Consider the following 16,609-nt stretch of genomic DNA (forward strand, 5'->3'; position numbering starts at 1 on the left):
TTCATCCTCAAGGCCTTATATTAACTCAATTACATGTAGGATGGCCTGTCAGCAGCAGCTAACGGATACAACAGTCAAAGTGAATAGGAGTGAGGAGAATTATAATAATCTGTATGTTTGGGTTTTGTTTGACATTTATTCTTAATTCTGACCACTCTATTTAAATATTCTATGCAGCTAATTTCCAGGTAACTAGAAGAGGTGGTGTTTTTGTAGGAAAATGGTGACCCTGATTGTATTCCCAGACAGAAATTTAAGTTGTCTCATAGTCGTAATTTGATCACAAAAGAGGGCCTCCCTGGTGTGCAGGGAGTTGAGCCCAGCACTGTGGAGCTGTCCCCAGCCTCTGTAGTGCTGGTTCAATTCCTGGCGCATCAGGGAGATACCCACATGGCATGGCAGACTTCTCCTGGCTCGCCATTTGCTCCTCTCAGCAGTGTATCAGTGACTCCTCCTGTTCCCCATTTTGTCTCTGGTGAATCCTCTCACCCTCCCACACATCTGGCCTGTACCCCGGTTATTGTAGACATGAATAAATAAATCATTAAAAAGGATTATATAGGGCCTCCCCAGTGGCGCAGTGGTTGAGCGCTGGGCTGCAAAGCTGCCCGCAGCCTCTGCAGCGCTGGTTTGATATCAGGCTGCCAGGGAGGGTCCCACATGGCGTGCAGACCTCTCCTACCATCCGCTGCTCCCCTCAGCAGTGTACTTTGGTCCTTCTGCCTGTTCTGTTCCCCGCTCTGGCTCTGGTGAATTCTCTCACCTCCCGTGCTTCTGACTGTACCCAGTGCTCATTTAAATAAATAAATAAATCTTAAAAAAGAGAGATTATATAATTATCTGTATAATGTATTTATATAAAGTATGATAATATAATAACATTAACTCACCATTATTTCTTTATGAAAATATTAGAAGAGGGGGAATTGTTTCCCTTAGGGCAAAGAAAGCAGTCCTAGCTTTAGCAGCATTAGAAGGTTTCAAACAGAGACAGGATAATAACTCAAAAACACTTTTTTCAATTCAAAATCAATATTAACCCCCTCACACAGAGACATTTAAAGAAGAAGATATACTGCATGACATCAGGACACTTTGCATTGAAATATAATATGTGATTTAATTTTTCCCATTATGTTGAAGAAATTTGTGATTCTAAGTTCATATTTGTTTGATATATACAGTAAAATGTGTCTCAGTGAAGATTCTCCTATGTGACAAGCATGTAGGCCTGGACTAAGGGAGTGTCTGTGTACACTGAGCTGAAGGAGAACAGGATTCTAAAGAGGAGAATAAAACCTACTGTGCTATGAAGCCCACTGTATGTTAGTGTCCTTGTTTTCAGGTGGGTGGTTAATGTAGTGAACACAAAAGGATGATGCACTCAAAAGTGAAAAGTTTTGTTATTGTACTTCCTCTGTTATAAAATTATATAAGCTTTCTAGGTCATCAGGTATAGTTTGATTGTCATAGGAATAGCAGAACTTGAAGACTTTTAACTACAAAAAGCAAAAAAAAACTATTTGGTATGTTATATGACATGAAGAGAAATTATTCTCACAAATCAATGTTGTCCTATTAAGTGAATGGGAATGTCTAAATTTTTCTGGTTTAAGATTGGAAAAATTTGGAATGTGGGAAAATCACAAAAGGAAAAGCTGTTAAACATCAAAAAGGGCTGAAAGTTTAATAATGTGAGTTACATAAATAAAATAGAGAAAGTGAGGTCCAAGAAGAAATTTAATGACATAAAAAAGAGGATGTAGTACCTCTTAGTTTGATCCATTAAGTCCAATTTATGACTATTAGTCTCCAAAATCTAATATTATGGGTGCTTCTTCAGCCCTGGTACAATTATCATTTTGTAGTTTTCATTACAATAATTGTTGTCAGGGCCCTCTTTATATCTTTGTTCCTCAGACTGTAGATGAAGGGGTTGAGCATGGGTGTGACCACAGTGTACATCACTGAGGCTATGGCACTTGAGCTTGGGCCGTGGGGAGCAGCAGAGCAAAGGTACACTCCAATGATTGTAAAATAAAATAAGGAGACAACTGAGAGGTGAGATGCACAGGTGGAAAATGCTTTATACTTGCCCTGAGCTGAAGAGATTTTATGGATCGAGGAAACTATCTTAGAGTAAGAGTAAAGAATAACAAAGAGAGAACCAACACTGAGTAAGATAGCCTCAATATATATCACCACATTATTGAGAAAAGTGTCAGAACAGGCCACTTTGATCACCTGATTGAGTTCACAGAAAAAGTGTGGGATTTCCACATTTGTGCAAAAGGACAGACGTAACAACATTAAAGTTTGTATTAAGGAATACACAGCACTGATGATCCAGATCACCAGAACCAGCAGTCCACACAGCTGAGGGTTCATGATGACCATGTAATGCAGGGGGTGGCAGATGGCCACATAGCGGTCATAGGCCATCACAATCAGGAGAAAGTTGTCCAACCCTGCAAACAGTGTGGAAAAATACACCTGGGTGATGCAACCTTTATAGGTAATGACTTTGCTGTGTGTCTGGATGTTCACCAACATGTTTGGGATGGTTGTGGAGATGAAACAGATGTCAGCAAAGGACAGGTTGGAGAGGAAGAAGTACATGGGCGTCTGAAGGTGGGAGTCAGAGCTGACAGCCAGGATGATGAGCAGGTTTCCAAACACAGTGATCAGATACATGCTGAGGAAGAGTCCTAATATCAGGGGCTGCTGTTCTGCTTCTTCTGAAAATCTCAGCAGAAGAAATTCTGAAATTTGTGTATTATTGACTGGTATCATGTAGTACAGGTGACTTCCAGGAGAGTAGGGAAAAAAAAAAAACTTATTTCAAAAGCATATATCACTAAGTTACTTGAAATGCCTGTAATTTTGTGAGAAGTTAATCATAATATTCTCTGTATGGTTTCCTTTAAAGATGATGCTTGCTCAAATATTCAAGTTAAAAATTGTGAAGCCATCTGCACAGCAAAAGAAAAATATCAGTAACACAAAAAGGCATACTACTGAATGCAGGGAATGAGAAGCAAGAGGAGGAGGAGAAAAAAGTGAGGGGGGGGGGAATAGAAGGGAAAAGAAGTAACTAAAGAGGGAAATGATTTAATAAGGTAGATGGTCCCTCAGAGACTGATCTCAGTGCCTTCTCAACCCTGATAAATAAATATATTTTTGCCCAAGAAAAAAATACTGCCCTTTTTATGAACTACTTATGATAAATACCTTACATACTGTACACCCAAGAGAAAATGGGTAGTGTTTCTGTGTCATCGCAAGTGACATTTGGGCAGGTCTTTCTCTGTGATGAAGTTTGTCCTGTGCATTGTAAGATGTTTGGAACATCCTGGCCTCCTGTTAACCCTTGCTGTGAGACAGAAATGTCTGTGGACATTGCTCAGTGTTCCTGGGGGACAAAGTTACCCACTTAGAACCATGTTTTGGACTAAATATCCACATATTTTATGAGCCTTATTATAATAACACTTTACTGATAAAAACAATTTAATGATACAAAAATGATCAACATTGTACTTCACACTGAAAAAATTACACAAACATTGAAATAATTACGTAATATTCATTATTTAATCAAACAAAAAAAACACAGGGATCTCTTGCCTGGGGTGAAGGTAAATGGCCTCTCAGATAACAACAGGGAAGTGATCTTGGTTCATTTCTCTAACCTGAGGCTCAATTGGACTGCTGGGCTCACCTGCACTGGGTCTCCAAGAGGGTCTCCTGTGGAGATCTGAATTCCTTATTGGATGGAAGGCATAGAGACCTAAGCTTTGTACGCAGTAGAGACAGCAGGGAGGAGTGAACCATCTGTCCCCTAAGCAGGAATAGGACTCCACACAAAAACACACACAACTAAAGCATGCCCCTTCCAGCCCAAGGTTATATAAGCCAGGAGTCAGCTGATGTAGTTACAACTCTTTCTATCTGCTCATTAGTCACATTTCCTCATTACTCCAACTTCAATACACACAATTCCCTTGTGTAAAACCATTCTGGACAGCAATGGAAGATTTCCCTGTTCCCAAGAGTTTAAGTTCGAAATCAAATTAATTCCATTTTTTCACTCCTCCATGAACTTGCCTCCTTTTCATATCTCTAAATTTCTAGTACACTATCTGATATCAGATTTATTTTCTAAACAAGTCAAGATTGAGGAATGGGTTTGGTTTAGGTTCCTCATGTATTCAAAGCTTTGGCTGGTCCTAGGAACATAATTGCTGGTATCCAGGCAGTTGTCCTCCTTGACAGTGGGTAATCAACCTGAGATCTTGTGATAACAGAACATGCCACTGAACTCATAAGCTTCCTGATGCTTTGCTAAAATTGTAGGAGCTTCATAATTCTGTCACATTAATAGCTATAATTTAGTCCCTGATTACAATGTGTATCAATTATATATTACTTAGGTTATTTTATTCACTATAATCTGACATTAGAATTATATAGGGAGTCTGTGATTTAATTTTTATTTTTTATTTATTTAAATATTTTATTTTATATAATTCTTACATCTTTTTTAATATTTGCACAATGTATGCATTTTCATTTTAGTTATATCCCCCATACAATGCACCTCCCCCCTTATTTTGACTCTAGTCCTTCCTTTCCCACCTCTATCCTCCCCCACCCCCCCCCCCATAGTGTGTCTCTGGTTTATAGTTGTTTGTTGATTTTGATTTTTATTTTGTATTGATTAGTCTTTTTCCTGGTTCCTTATATAGATTTTCTAAATTCCTGCTATGAGTGAGACCATCAATATTTTTCTTTTTCTTTCTGACTTATTTCGCTGAGTATGATCCCTTCTAGCTTCATCCATGTTGCTGCAAACTGCATGTGTTTATCTTTTTTGATTGCTGAGTTATATTCCATTGTGTATATGTACCACATCTTCTTGATCCAGTCAGCTATTTTTGGGCATTTGGGTTGCTTCCTAGCTTACCTATTGTAAAAAGTGCTGCTATAAACATAGGGGTGCAGGTGTCCTTTGGAATTACTGTTTCTGTGTCCTTTGGGTAAATAACTAGGAGTGGAATTGCTGGATGATATGGAAGCTCTATGTTTAGTAGTTCAAGAAATCACCACACCGCTCTCCATAGCGGTTGGACCAGTTTGCACTCCCACCAACAGTGCAGGAGAGTTCATTCTTCTCCACAACCTCGCCAACATTTGTTGTTGCGAGATTTTTTTTTAATAATAAATTTTATTTTTATATTCCCCATACAATTGCATCCCCTCATTCTGACCCCAATCCCTCCCCTCCCGCCCCCAAAAAGTGTCTCTGGTTCATAGTTTTTTGTTAATTTTGATTTTCACCTTCTTATAGTTATTCATTTTCCTGGTCCCTTATTTAAGTTTTCTAGATTCCTGCTATGAGTGAGACCATCCGGTATTTTTCTTTTTCTTTTTGGCTTATTTCGCTGAGCATGATCCCTTCCAGCGCCATCCATGTTGCTGCAAATTGCATGTGTTTATCTTTTTTGAATGCTGAGTAATATTCCATGGTATATATGTACCACATCTTGATCCAGTCATCTATTTTTGGGCATCTGGGCTGTTTCCAAAGCATAGCTATTGTAAATAGTGCTGCTATAAACATAGGGGTGCAGGTGTTCTTTGGAATTGATGTTTCTGTGTCCTTTGGGTAAATACCTAGGAGTGGAATTTCTGGATCATATGGAAGCTCTATGTTTAGTAGGTCCAGAAATCTCCACACAGCTCTCCATAGTGGTTGGACCAGTTTGCACTCCCACCAACAGTGCAGAAGAGTTCCTTTTTCTCCACATCCTCGCCAACATTTGTTGTTGCTAGTTTTTTTAATATGTGCCATTCTCACTGGTGTAAGATGGTATCTCATGGTAGTTTTGATTTGCATTTCCCTGATTACCAGTGATGTTGAACATTTTTTCATATTCCTGTTGGCCATTTGCATTTCCTTTTCAGAGAAGTTTCTTTTTAGCTCTTCTGCCCATTTTTTGACTGGATTATTTTCTTTGTTGTTGTTCAGTCTCATCAGCTCTTTGCAGATTTTTGTGATCTGTCCTTTATCATTAGTGTTGTGTGCAAAAATGTTCTCCCAGTGGGTGGGGTTTTTCTTTGTTTTTGTTAGTGTCTCTTTTGCAGTGCAGAAGCTCTTTAATTTGATGTAGTCCTAGCTGTTGATCTTTGCCTTCACTATCACTGCTTTGGGTGATGTGTCTGTAAAGATGTCTTTGATGTGCAAATCACATAGTGTTTCACCTATACTTCCTTCTATGTATTTTATGGTTTCTGGTCTTATGTCTAATTCTTTAATCCATTTTGAGTTGATTTTTGTGTATGATGTTAGGTAGTGGTCAAGCTTCACTCTTTTGCATGTAGCGACCTAGTTTTCCCAGCACCATTTATTGAACAAACTTTCTTTGCTCCAATGCATAGTCTTTGCTCCTTTGTCAAAGATTAGCTGACCATAAATCTGTAGGTTTATTTCTGGATTTTCTATTTGATTCCATTGGTCTGTTTGTCTGTTCTTGTTCCAATACCATGCAGTTTTGATGATTATGGCTTTGTAGTATAGTTTGAAGTCTGGGAGTGTGATGCCTCCATTCCCTTATTTTTTTTTCAGGAGAGATTTGGCTATTTGGGGTTTTTTGTGATTCCATATGAATTTCATCAATAATTGTTCTATTTCTTTGAAGAATGACATTGAAATTTTGATTGGAATAGCATTGAATATGTATATTGCTTTTGGTAGGATGGCCATTTTAATAATGTTTATTCTTCCAATCCATGAACAGGGGATGTCTTTCCATTTCTTTGTGTCTTCTTCTATTTCTTTTAACAGTGTTTTATAGTTTTCTTTGTATAGTTCCTTTACCTCTTTTGCTAGATTTATTCCCAAATATTTGATTTTTTTTGTTTCAATAATAAAAGGGGTGTTTTTTTTATTTATTCTTCTTCAGATTTATTGTTTGTGTATAGGAAGGCTACTGAATTTGCGTGTTGATTTTGTTTCCTGCCAATTTACTGAACTGATTGATGAGTTGAATTAGATTTTTTTTGTGGAGTTTTTGGGGTTCTCTATGTATATTATCATATCATCTGCAAATAGTGATAGTTTGACTTCTTCTTTTCCTATTTGGATTCCTTTGATGTCTTTCTCTTGCTTATTGCTCTGGCTAGGACTTCTAGTATTATATTGAAAAGCAGTGATGAGAGTGGACATCCTTGTCTTGTTCCACATCTTAATGGAATTGCTTTCAGCTTTTCACCATTGAGAATGATACTGGCTTTTGGCTTTCATAGATGGCCTTTATGATGTTGAGGTATTCCTTGTATCCCAAGAATTTCAAGGGCTTTTATCATGAATGCATGTTGCACTTTGTCGAAAGCTTTCTCAGCATCTATTGATATTATCACATGGTTTTTATTTTTCTTTTTGTTGATGTGTTGGATAACGTTGATTGATTTTCGTATTTTGAACCATCCTTGTGTCCCTGGAATGAATCCTAATTGGTCCTGGTGAATTATCTTATGGTTTCATTGTTGGATTCTGATAGCTAAAATTTTATTGAGGATTTTTGCATCCATCTTCCTTAGGGAGATTGGCCTGTAGTTTTCCTTTTTTGTGTTGTTCTTTTTCGGTTTTGGTATTAGTGTAATTTTGGCTTCATAGAACGTGTTTGGTATTGTCCCTTCCTTATCAATTTTTTGGAAGAGCTTGTGAAGGATAGGCACTAATTCATCTCTGAATGTTTGGTAGAATTCATTTGTAAATCCATCAGGTCCTGGGCTTTTGTTTTTGGGGAGGATTTTGATGACCATTTCAATGTTGCTGCTTGCAATTGGTCTGTTTAGGTGTTCTATTTCTTCTTTATCTAGCTTTGGGTGATTGTAGAGTTGTAGGAATTAGTCCATCTCCTCTATATTGTTGAACTTGTTTCCATATAACTGTTCATAGTAGTTACTGATTATTCTTTTGATTTCTGCTCTGTTCGTTGTCATTTCTCCTCTTTCATTTATGATACTATTTATTTGTGCTTTCTCCCTTTTTTCCTTAGTGAGCCTGGCTAGGGGTTTGTCCATTTTATTGATTTTTTCAAAGAACCAGCTCTTGGTTTCATTGATCTTTTGGATTGTTTTTTTTTTTTTTTAGTTTCAATTTCATTTATTTCTGCTTTGGTTTTATTATTTCTTTTCTTCTACTGGTTTTGGGGTTTTTTTTGTTGTTCTTTTTAGATATTTGAGCCTCGAGATAAGGTTGTTTCTTTGAGTTCTTTCTTGTTTCTTGATGTGAGCTTCTATTGCTATATATTTTCCTCTTATTACTGCTTTTGCTGCATCCCCTACATTTACGATATTGGTTTCCGCCTTGTCATTCAATTCAAACATTTTTTTAAATTTCTTCTTCGATCTCCTCATTAGTCCGGTGGTCTTCCAGTAGTGTGGCTTTTAATCTCCATGAGGTAGGAGAGTTCCTTGCCTTCTTTTTATGGTTTATTTCTAGTTTGATGCCTTCATGGTCAGAAAAGATGGTTGGTATGATTTCAATCTTGGTGTATTTGTTGATATTTGTCCTATGCCCCAGTATGTGATCGATCCTGGAGAATGATCCGTGTGCACTTGAGAAAAATGTGTACTCCATTTTTGGGGGGTTTAGTGTTCTATAGGTGTCTGTTAAGCCCAAATGCTCTAGGTCCTTATTTAGAGCTTTAGTGTCTTTACTTATTTTTTGTCTTGTTGATCTATCCATTGTTTATAGTGTTGTGTTGAAGTCTCCCACTACGTATGTGGTTTCTCTGATGTCTGTTTTCAGAGAGGACAACAGTTGTCTGATATATTTTGGTGCTCCTTTGTTTGGTGAGTATATGTTAATGAGTGTTATTTCTTCTTGAAATATTGTCCCCTTGATCATAATATAGTGACCATTGGGGTCTCTTTTTATTTTTTTGAGTTTGAAGTCTGTTTTATCTGATGTAAGTATAGCTGTTCCTGCTTTCATTTTTAGTCCATTTGCTTGTAGGATTGTTTTCCATCCTTTAACTTTGAGTCTATTTTTATCTTTTGTAGCTAAATGTGTTTCCTGGAGACAGCAAAAGGTTGGGTTTTGTTTCTTAATCCAGGCTGCAACTCTGTTTCTTTTTATTGAAATTTTAGTCCATTTACATTTGGAGTTAATATTGATATGTTAGCATCTGTATTTGCCATTGTGTTTGTCTTTCCTTTGATTTTATTTATTTATTCTTTTAATATTTTTTTTGGCCTTCTTTCATTGTTATTCATCCCTCTGAGGTTCTGGCTTTAGGATTCCTTGTTGTATTTTTTGGAGTAGGGGTTTAGTCATAATGAAATTCCAGAGTTTCTGTTTGTCTTTCTTCATAGAGGAAGGAGATCTTTGCGGGATAGAATATTCTTGGTTGTCATCTGTTTTCTTGGAGTCTGTTGACTATGTCCCTCCACTCTCTCCTTGCCCGTAGTGTTTCTTCAGATAAGTCTGATGTCAGCCTGATTGGTTTTCCTTTGAATGTTATCTGTTTCTTCCCTCTTGTCAGCTTCATTATTTTTTCCTTGTCCTGGATTCTTCGGAGCTTTATTATTGTGTGTCTTGCTGTATTTTTCCTTTCGTCATAGAAGTTTGGTGTTCTTCTTGCTTCTTGTATATCTATTTTCAGCTCCTTCTTCACATTTGGGAAGTTCTCTTCAATTATCTCCTGGAATATTTTCTCTGTTCCTACATCTCTCTCCTCTCCTTCTGGAATGCCTATAACACTTATATTTCCTTTCCTCGTGGAATCAGATAGTTCCCGATGTCTTTCTTCAATCTTTTTCCTTCGTACTGCTCTTTCCTTTTCTGTCTTGGTTCTTTTTATTTCTGTGTCTTCCAGAGTACTTATTCGTTCTGGCATTTCATCTATTCTGTTTTCATTACTTTTCCCAGAGTTCTTTAGTTCCTCCATTAATTCTTTGATCTCCTGTGTTTCTTTTGCATCCCTCTTTAGGGACTCAATTTCATTCTTCTGATCATTGATTTTTTTTTCTCATATCATTGTTTTCCTTTATGACTTCTGTCACTTTTTTAATCACGGCAATTTTAAATTCTCTTTCTGGAAGGCTCAGAAGTTCTTCCAAGTTACTGTCATTGCAATCTGGGAGGTGGTTTTCTTTTTGTGGTTTGCTTTTTTCCTGAGGAGTTGTTAGGTTGTGTGTGGTTCTTCTACTCCCTACTGTCTGTTTTCTAATTTGTCGTATGCATTGGGACACTGTGTTGCTCGGACTGGCCGGCATCTTGGGTGAACTTCTCTGCTCCCCTCTGGCTCCTCTGGGAGCCATCTCTGGCTTCTGAGGGAACTTTCCTCTGGTTTTAGGCAGTCTTTACTGAAGAAATGTCCCTGTTCTAAAATGGCGATGCGGGACTCTGTCCCTACGCATCCGGTCTCAGGCACACTCTTCTGCATGCCCAGTCTTCCCTGGCCGTGGGTGCCTGCTCCCTCTGTGGGCTCAGACTGCTGGTTGGAAGGGGCCTGGTGTGGGCTAACTTCCCAGCTGGTCACTGTCTCCTCTGGGAGCCTTCTGCCCTTTTCAAGCAGATTTTTCTTAAGAAATTTCCCTGTTCTATGGGGTGTTAGTGAGTTTTTTTTCTGGTTGCTAGGTGGCGCCAGAGATCTCTCCTATTGTCCTTGGGGGGCTGTTTTTCGCCCCCCCCCCGTGGGACAGTGAACAGAGCAGGAATGGTAGGGTAAATCTCAACGGCTTTGGGGTGCTGTGTCTGTCTTGTGTCCCACCGTCGTGGAGAACCCACGCCCCGAATTTCGTGAACCGGGTCTCAGTTCCAAAGCCCTCAGGTCCAGGACTCAGGCTGTAGCTCAGTTCAGTGGTGCAGGAATGGCGCCTTTTGCACCCCGCTCCCGTGCCTGGGTGCCTGGTTCCTGCTTACTCAGTGAGGGACTTTCACCTCAGTGAAGGCCTCCTCGTGTCTCCCCGCAAGCCTAGGTCACAGGTGGGGGGACCTGGGCAGCCGCGATCCCAATCAGTGTTTGCTTTTCAAGCGCGGCCGCTTTTCCGCGCAAGCTTACCGGCTGGCCAGGGGCTGTATGCAGGTCTCCAGAGTCTTTGTTGTTCTCTAATCGTTTTTTTTTTTTTTTTAATATGTTCCATTCTCTCTAGTGTGATACGGTATCTCATTGTAGTTTTGATTTGCATTTCCCTGATAACAAATGATGTTGAACACTTTTTCATATGTCTATTGGGCATTTGCATTTCTTCTTCAGAGAAGTTTCTTTTTAGCTCCTCTGCCCATTTTTTTTAAAGATTTATTTATTTATTTATACAAGCACTGGGTACAGTCAGAAGCTCGGGAGGGTGAGAGAATTCACCAGAGCCAGAGCGGGGAGCAGAACAGGCAGACTGACGATACACTGCTGAGGGGAGCAGCGGACGGCAGGAGAGGTCTGCACACGATGTGGGACCCTCGCCAAGCGGCCGGGGATCGAACTGGTGCTGCAGAGGCTGCGGACAGCCTCACAACCCAGCGCTCAACCACTGCGCCACCAGGGAGGCCTACTTCTGCCCATTTTTTGACTGGATTATTTTCTTTGTTTTTTTTTGAGTCTCATCAGCTCTTCGTAGATTTTTGTGATCAGTCCTTTATCATTAGTGTTGTATGCAAAAATGTTCTCCCAGTCGGTGGGGTTTCTCTTTGTTTTGGTTATTGTCTCTTTTGCTGTGCAAAAGCTCTTTAATTTGATGTAGTCCCAGCTGTTTATCTTTGCCTTCACTATCACTGCTTTGGGTGATGTGTCTGTAAAGATGTCTTTGAGGTGCATGTCATGTAGTGTTTCGCCTATATTTTCTTCTATGTTTTTTATGGTTTCAGGTCTTATGTCTAGTTCTTTAATCCATTTTGAGTTGGTTTTTGTGCATGGTGTGAGGTAGCAGTCAAGCTTCATTATTTTGCATGTAGTTACCCAGTTTTCCCAGCACCATTTATTGAACTTTGCTCCAGTGCATATTCTTTGCTCCTTTGTCAAAGATTAGTTGACCATAAATCTGTGGGTTTATTTCTGGATTTTCTATTTTATTCCATTGGTCTACCCAAAACAATCTGAGTACACATTTTTCTCAAGTGCCCACGCATCATTCTCTAGGATCGATCACATACCGGGACACAAGACAACAGATAAAACAAGATCAAAATCATACCAACCATCTTCTCTGACCATGAAGGCATCAAACTATAAATAAACCATAAAAAGTAGGCAAGGAACTCTACCTCATGGAGATTGAAAACCACACTACTGCAAGACCACTGGACTAAAAAGGAGATCAAAGAAGAAATTAAAAAATTCTTTGAGTTGAATGACAAGGAGGACACCAATTTCCTAAATCTATGTGATGCAGCAAAAACAGTAACAAGAGGAAAATATATAGTAATAGAGGCTCACATAAAGAAACAAGAAAGAACTCAAAGAAACAACCTAATCTCAAAGCTCAAAGAACTAGAAAAAGAACAGCAAAAAACCCTAAAACCAGTAGAAGAAAAGAAATAATAAAAACCAAAGTATAAATAAATGAAATCAAAACTAAAAAAAAAAAACAATTCAAAAGATAAATGAAACCAAAAGCTGGTTCTTAGAAAAAATGATTTAATTTTTAAGAACATCCATTCTATGAGGACATGTATTTACCAACTCTATTCTCCATTACAGACAGCGTTGTTTGTGGGGTTTAGTCATTTGCCCAAAGTTAAATCCATCAAAGTGATGGCCCTTCATTGCAGTTCTGTGAGGATACTGCCAGTACTCACATTTGGCATTGGTTCTCAACCAGAAATTAGTTTTCCTCTTGGGGATACCAGTGTCTGATGGGCTGTTGCTGAACACCTATAATCCACAGGCCAGAGACTTCCCCAACCTCAAACACTTTTATTCTGCTCTAACTCTCGATAGTAAGAAGGAGAGAAAACCCATCTGGACCAGCACTCACCCCACTTTTGTTAAGGGCAGGAAGAAGTGCACCCAGGGAGCCCCAAACCTGCCTACTCTAAATACATTTTGCCATCCACCACATTAAGCCAAAACATACTTTATACCTTTATACCAAGCAAACATATATACCTTTAATGGAAAGGGATTTAATGAAATTAATGTGCAATAGAGAGAAGAGAGGGAAAGAATATAGTTTACAAATCAGGCACCCAAAGTTACCCAATTCTTCATGTGAAATTCCCAGCCCAACAGGTTGCCAAAAGCAAGGCTACTGAAGACCAAAACCTTGCCACAATCTAAGGCACCTTCTGGTGGTGACACATAGGAAAGGTGCAAAAGGGGCCAGGCAAGTCTGGGACAAAATGAGCCAAATCAAAATCAAGATAAAGGCTGCCATCATCAGGCTGTGCTTGGGTCTCTCACACACACGTCCTTTTCAAGCATTTCCTTCCTTGTCCTTCAAATTCCTGGTCCCAGTCCAAGGCCAAGAAGCAAGTGCAGCTTCTCACGTGACTCTCTTCCATTATACACTGTAAAGTCTATGTCCACCTGTCACCAGAAGCCAACAGGCAGCAGAAGCTGTGGTGTTCTCTCACCCTGCTGCTCCACCACAGGCCAGTTGTGACAGTTTCTTCTCAGCAACATCCTTTTTTTCAGTTGTGGCAGTTGCTTCCCAGAGTGCTTTTATGCAACTGCATACTTCCTGGTAGTGGAATGAGCCAATCAGGTTTGAGCTATGAGCTGATTGGTGCTAAGTAGTCCAGTCAGCCACACGATTGAAAAATGGTCCAATCAGAAGTGCAGGTGATACACCCTAAAAGAAGATATAATCCAGGGTCAGAGGGAGCTGAGGGACAGGTGATTTCTAGACTCCAAACAAAGAAGAAGAACCATAAGCTAAAAGAATAAAGAAGGAGAATGCTACACTGCAGACACCTAAGCTGACAACTTGTGGGTGTGTGAGTGAATCCAGAAAGGTAGAGAGAGGGCCCAGTAGAAACATATGAGCAGTGACCATCTTGGAGAATTCCCATCAGCCCACCCACAGCATTACAAACTTTGTGAAGCCTGGCATGACTGCACTGGACCCAACCTGGACACCAGTAACTGATGTCCCAGTAGGAGCACCCCAATGTAATGCCTGTCAGTTCTATGCTTTTGTCTCTTGGGAGACTTGAAAATTGTTTCAATTTCCTGGCTTCTAATTATTTTTGGAGGAGACAGGAAGACATTAGTAATAAAAAATAAACAATAATAACTGATCTTTCACAACAATGAATAAAACCCCTCAATTTTGACATTTTTTTTTTTAAAAACTGTTTTTGTTTCAAAGAGTTAATGGCTTGTAACACTGTATTTGAATTAAAGGTACAGATTCACACCTTTTCAGATGCATGTTACCATATCACACCCAAGACCAATTACCCATAATCCTCCACCACAGTCCATTGGCACCTACTTCATTTGCTCCCCACTCACACACTCTGTAACAGAATCAATTATACAGTCAGCTTTCTATAGACTTGTTTGGTTATATTTGGTTGCTCCTTTGTTTCACTTCTCTATGTTTTACATGAGTGAAATCATTGGGTATTTTATTCTCCTTCTGACTTAGTTTTTTAATTATCCCCTCTAGTTCCATCCATGTTTTCTCAAATGGCAGGTTTTCATCCTTTTATAGATGAATAGTATTTCAATGAATGTGTGTGTATGTGTGTACAACATATTATTTATCAATTCATCTGTCTTTGGGCACTGAAGTTGTTTCCATTATGTGGCTATTATAAATAGTGCTGTGATGAAACAAGAGTGTACATAATCTTTTGAATTAGGATTTTTGCATTCTTTAGTAGATACCTAGGAGTGGAACTCTTGTGTCATGTGGTAGATTTATTTTTAATATTTTGAGAAACTTCCATACAGATATCCATAGGGCTGACCTACTCTATATTGCCACCACAGTGTAAGAGGACTCCTTTTTCTCCACATCCTTACCAACACTAGTTCTCATCTTTTTAATATGGGTTATTCTTATAGGTGTCAGGTGGTACCTTGAGGTTTTGATTTGTTTCTCCCTGGTAAATGATGAGGAGTATATTTTCCTGTGTCTCCTTACTATATGTATTCTTTGTTGAAGTATCTATTTGGCTCTTTTAACATTTTGTTGACTGCTGTTTTCTTTACATTAAGTTTTATGGATTATTTGTAGATCTTGGATATTGCTCTTTGGCATGGGCATTGATCTTCCATGCTTCAATAAATACCTGTACATAATGTAAAAGAAACATTTTGCATAGTAATAAAATGGCCGATTACAATATTTCTTCCTGGGCCTCCCCGGTGGCGCAGTGGTTGAGCACTGGGTTGCAAAGCTGCCCACAGCCTCTGCAGCGCTGGTTCGATCCCTGGCTGCTCCCCGGCCACCGCAGGAGGGTCCCACATGGCACGAAGACCTCTCCTGCTGCCCGCTGCTCCCCTCAGCAGTGTGCTTCGGTCCATCTGCCTGCTCTGGCTCTGGTGAATTCTCTCACCCTCCCGCGCTTCTGACTGTACCCAGTGCTTGTATGAATAAATAAATAGATCTTAAAAAAATAAATAAATAAAAATAAAATATTGCTTCCTGGGGCCTCCCCAGTGGTGCAGCGGTTGAGTGCTGGGTTGCGAAGCTGCCCTCAGCCTCTGCAGCACTGGTTCCATCCCTGGCCACCAGACAAGGGTCCCACATGGTGAGCAGACCTCTCCTGCTGCCCGCTGCTTCCCTCAGCATTGTTCTTCATCTGTCTGCCTGTTCTGCTCCCTGCTCTGGCTCTGGTGAATTCGCTCATCCTCCCACACTTCTGACTGTACCCAGTGCTTGTATAAATAAATAAATAAATCTTAAAAATAAAATAAAATATTGCTTCCTCATTGCATGGTCATCACTGACAATAATATCAAATTTGGTCAAACTACTTAAACTGTTCTTCCAATGTAGACTCCAAAAAGAGATGACTATTTGATAATAAAATTTTGCCAGTTACTACTGGTAGACATTCTTTAAACCTAGCAGAATAACAGAATAATAGCATGAAAACAGCTATAAAATACAATGTCATGTTGTTAGTGTGTGTGGCATTAAGATTTTTGCTTGTAATTAAGTGTCTGAAATGAATCTTTTGATTTATGATGCATCCATTTCAAACTGTCCACATCAAATAAATATATTACCACTTATAACATAGGTACTAAATAAGCACCCACACTATCACCTCTCATTGAGTTCCCCTTTTAGAGAGCCCAGAATCACCCAGATGGAAGTCTGCATGACTGTCCCTGCTGTTCCCTTCCTGTACCCACGTCTTCTATTTTTCTGTGTATGTGACCTCCCTGGGGTACCCTTGGGTATGACTTTTATCTTATAGAATCAATGGGTAATATATCTTTTATATTTTTATTGTATATACATTTTACATCATTCCTCATTTTTGTACAATATATGCTTTCTCCTCCCAGATGTAGTTTCAAAACAGAGGTGTGAAGAGCACAAGGGACTACGATGAAGGTGCATGGGTGAATTGGTGATGGGAATTTCACAGGGACTGCATCTGATGAGAGGAGAATAAATCTCCTTCTAAAAAAGAGTT

The 16,609-nt window shown here is 39.3% G+C and overlaps 1 protein-coding gene across 1 annotated transcript; it reads right to left on the bottom strand.

The window, feature by feature from the left end:
* Window positions 1-1,857: 1,857 nt before the first annotated feature.
* On the bottom strand, window positions 1,858-2,793 carry LOC119242212 (olfactory receptor 7A5-like). Its single transcript, XM_037507963.1, has one exon. The coding sequence runs from the start codon at window positions 2,791-2,793 to the stop codon at window positions 1,858-1,860; it is 936 nt and encodes a 311-aa protein (XP_037363860.1).
* Window positions 2,794-16,609: the final 13,816 nt, after the last annotated feature.

Source organism: Talpa occidentalis, unplaced genomic scaffold (genome assembly GCF_014898055.3).
Source record: "Talpa occidentalis isolate TD23 unplaced genomic scaffold, MPIMG_talOcc4v2.1 talOcc4.12, whole genome shotgun sequence".
In the NCBI taxonomy this organism is placed as follows: domain Eukaryota; kingdom Metazoa; phylum Chordata; class Mammalia; order Eulipotyphla; family Talpidae; genus Talpa; species Talpa occidentalis.

Bases quoted from the DNA above. Each gene is read 5' to 3' on its own strand.
- LOC119242212 (XM_037507963.1), bottom strand. From the start codon at position 2,793: ATGATACCAGTCAATAATACACAAATTTCAGAATTTCTTCTGCTGAGA.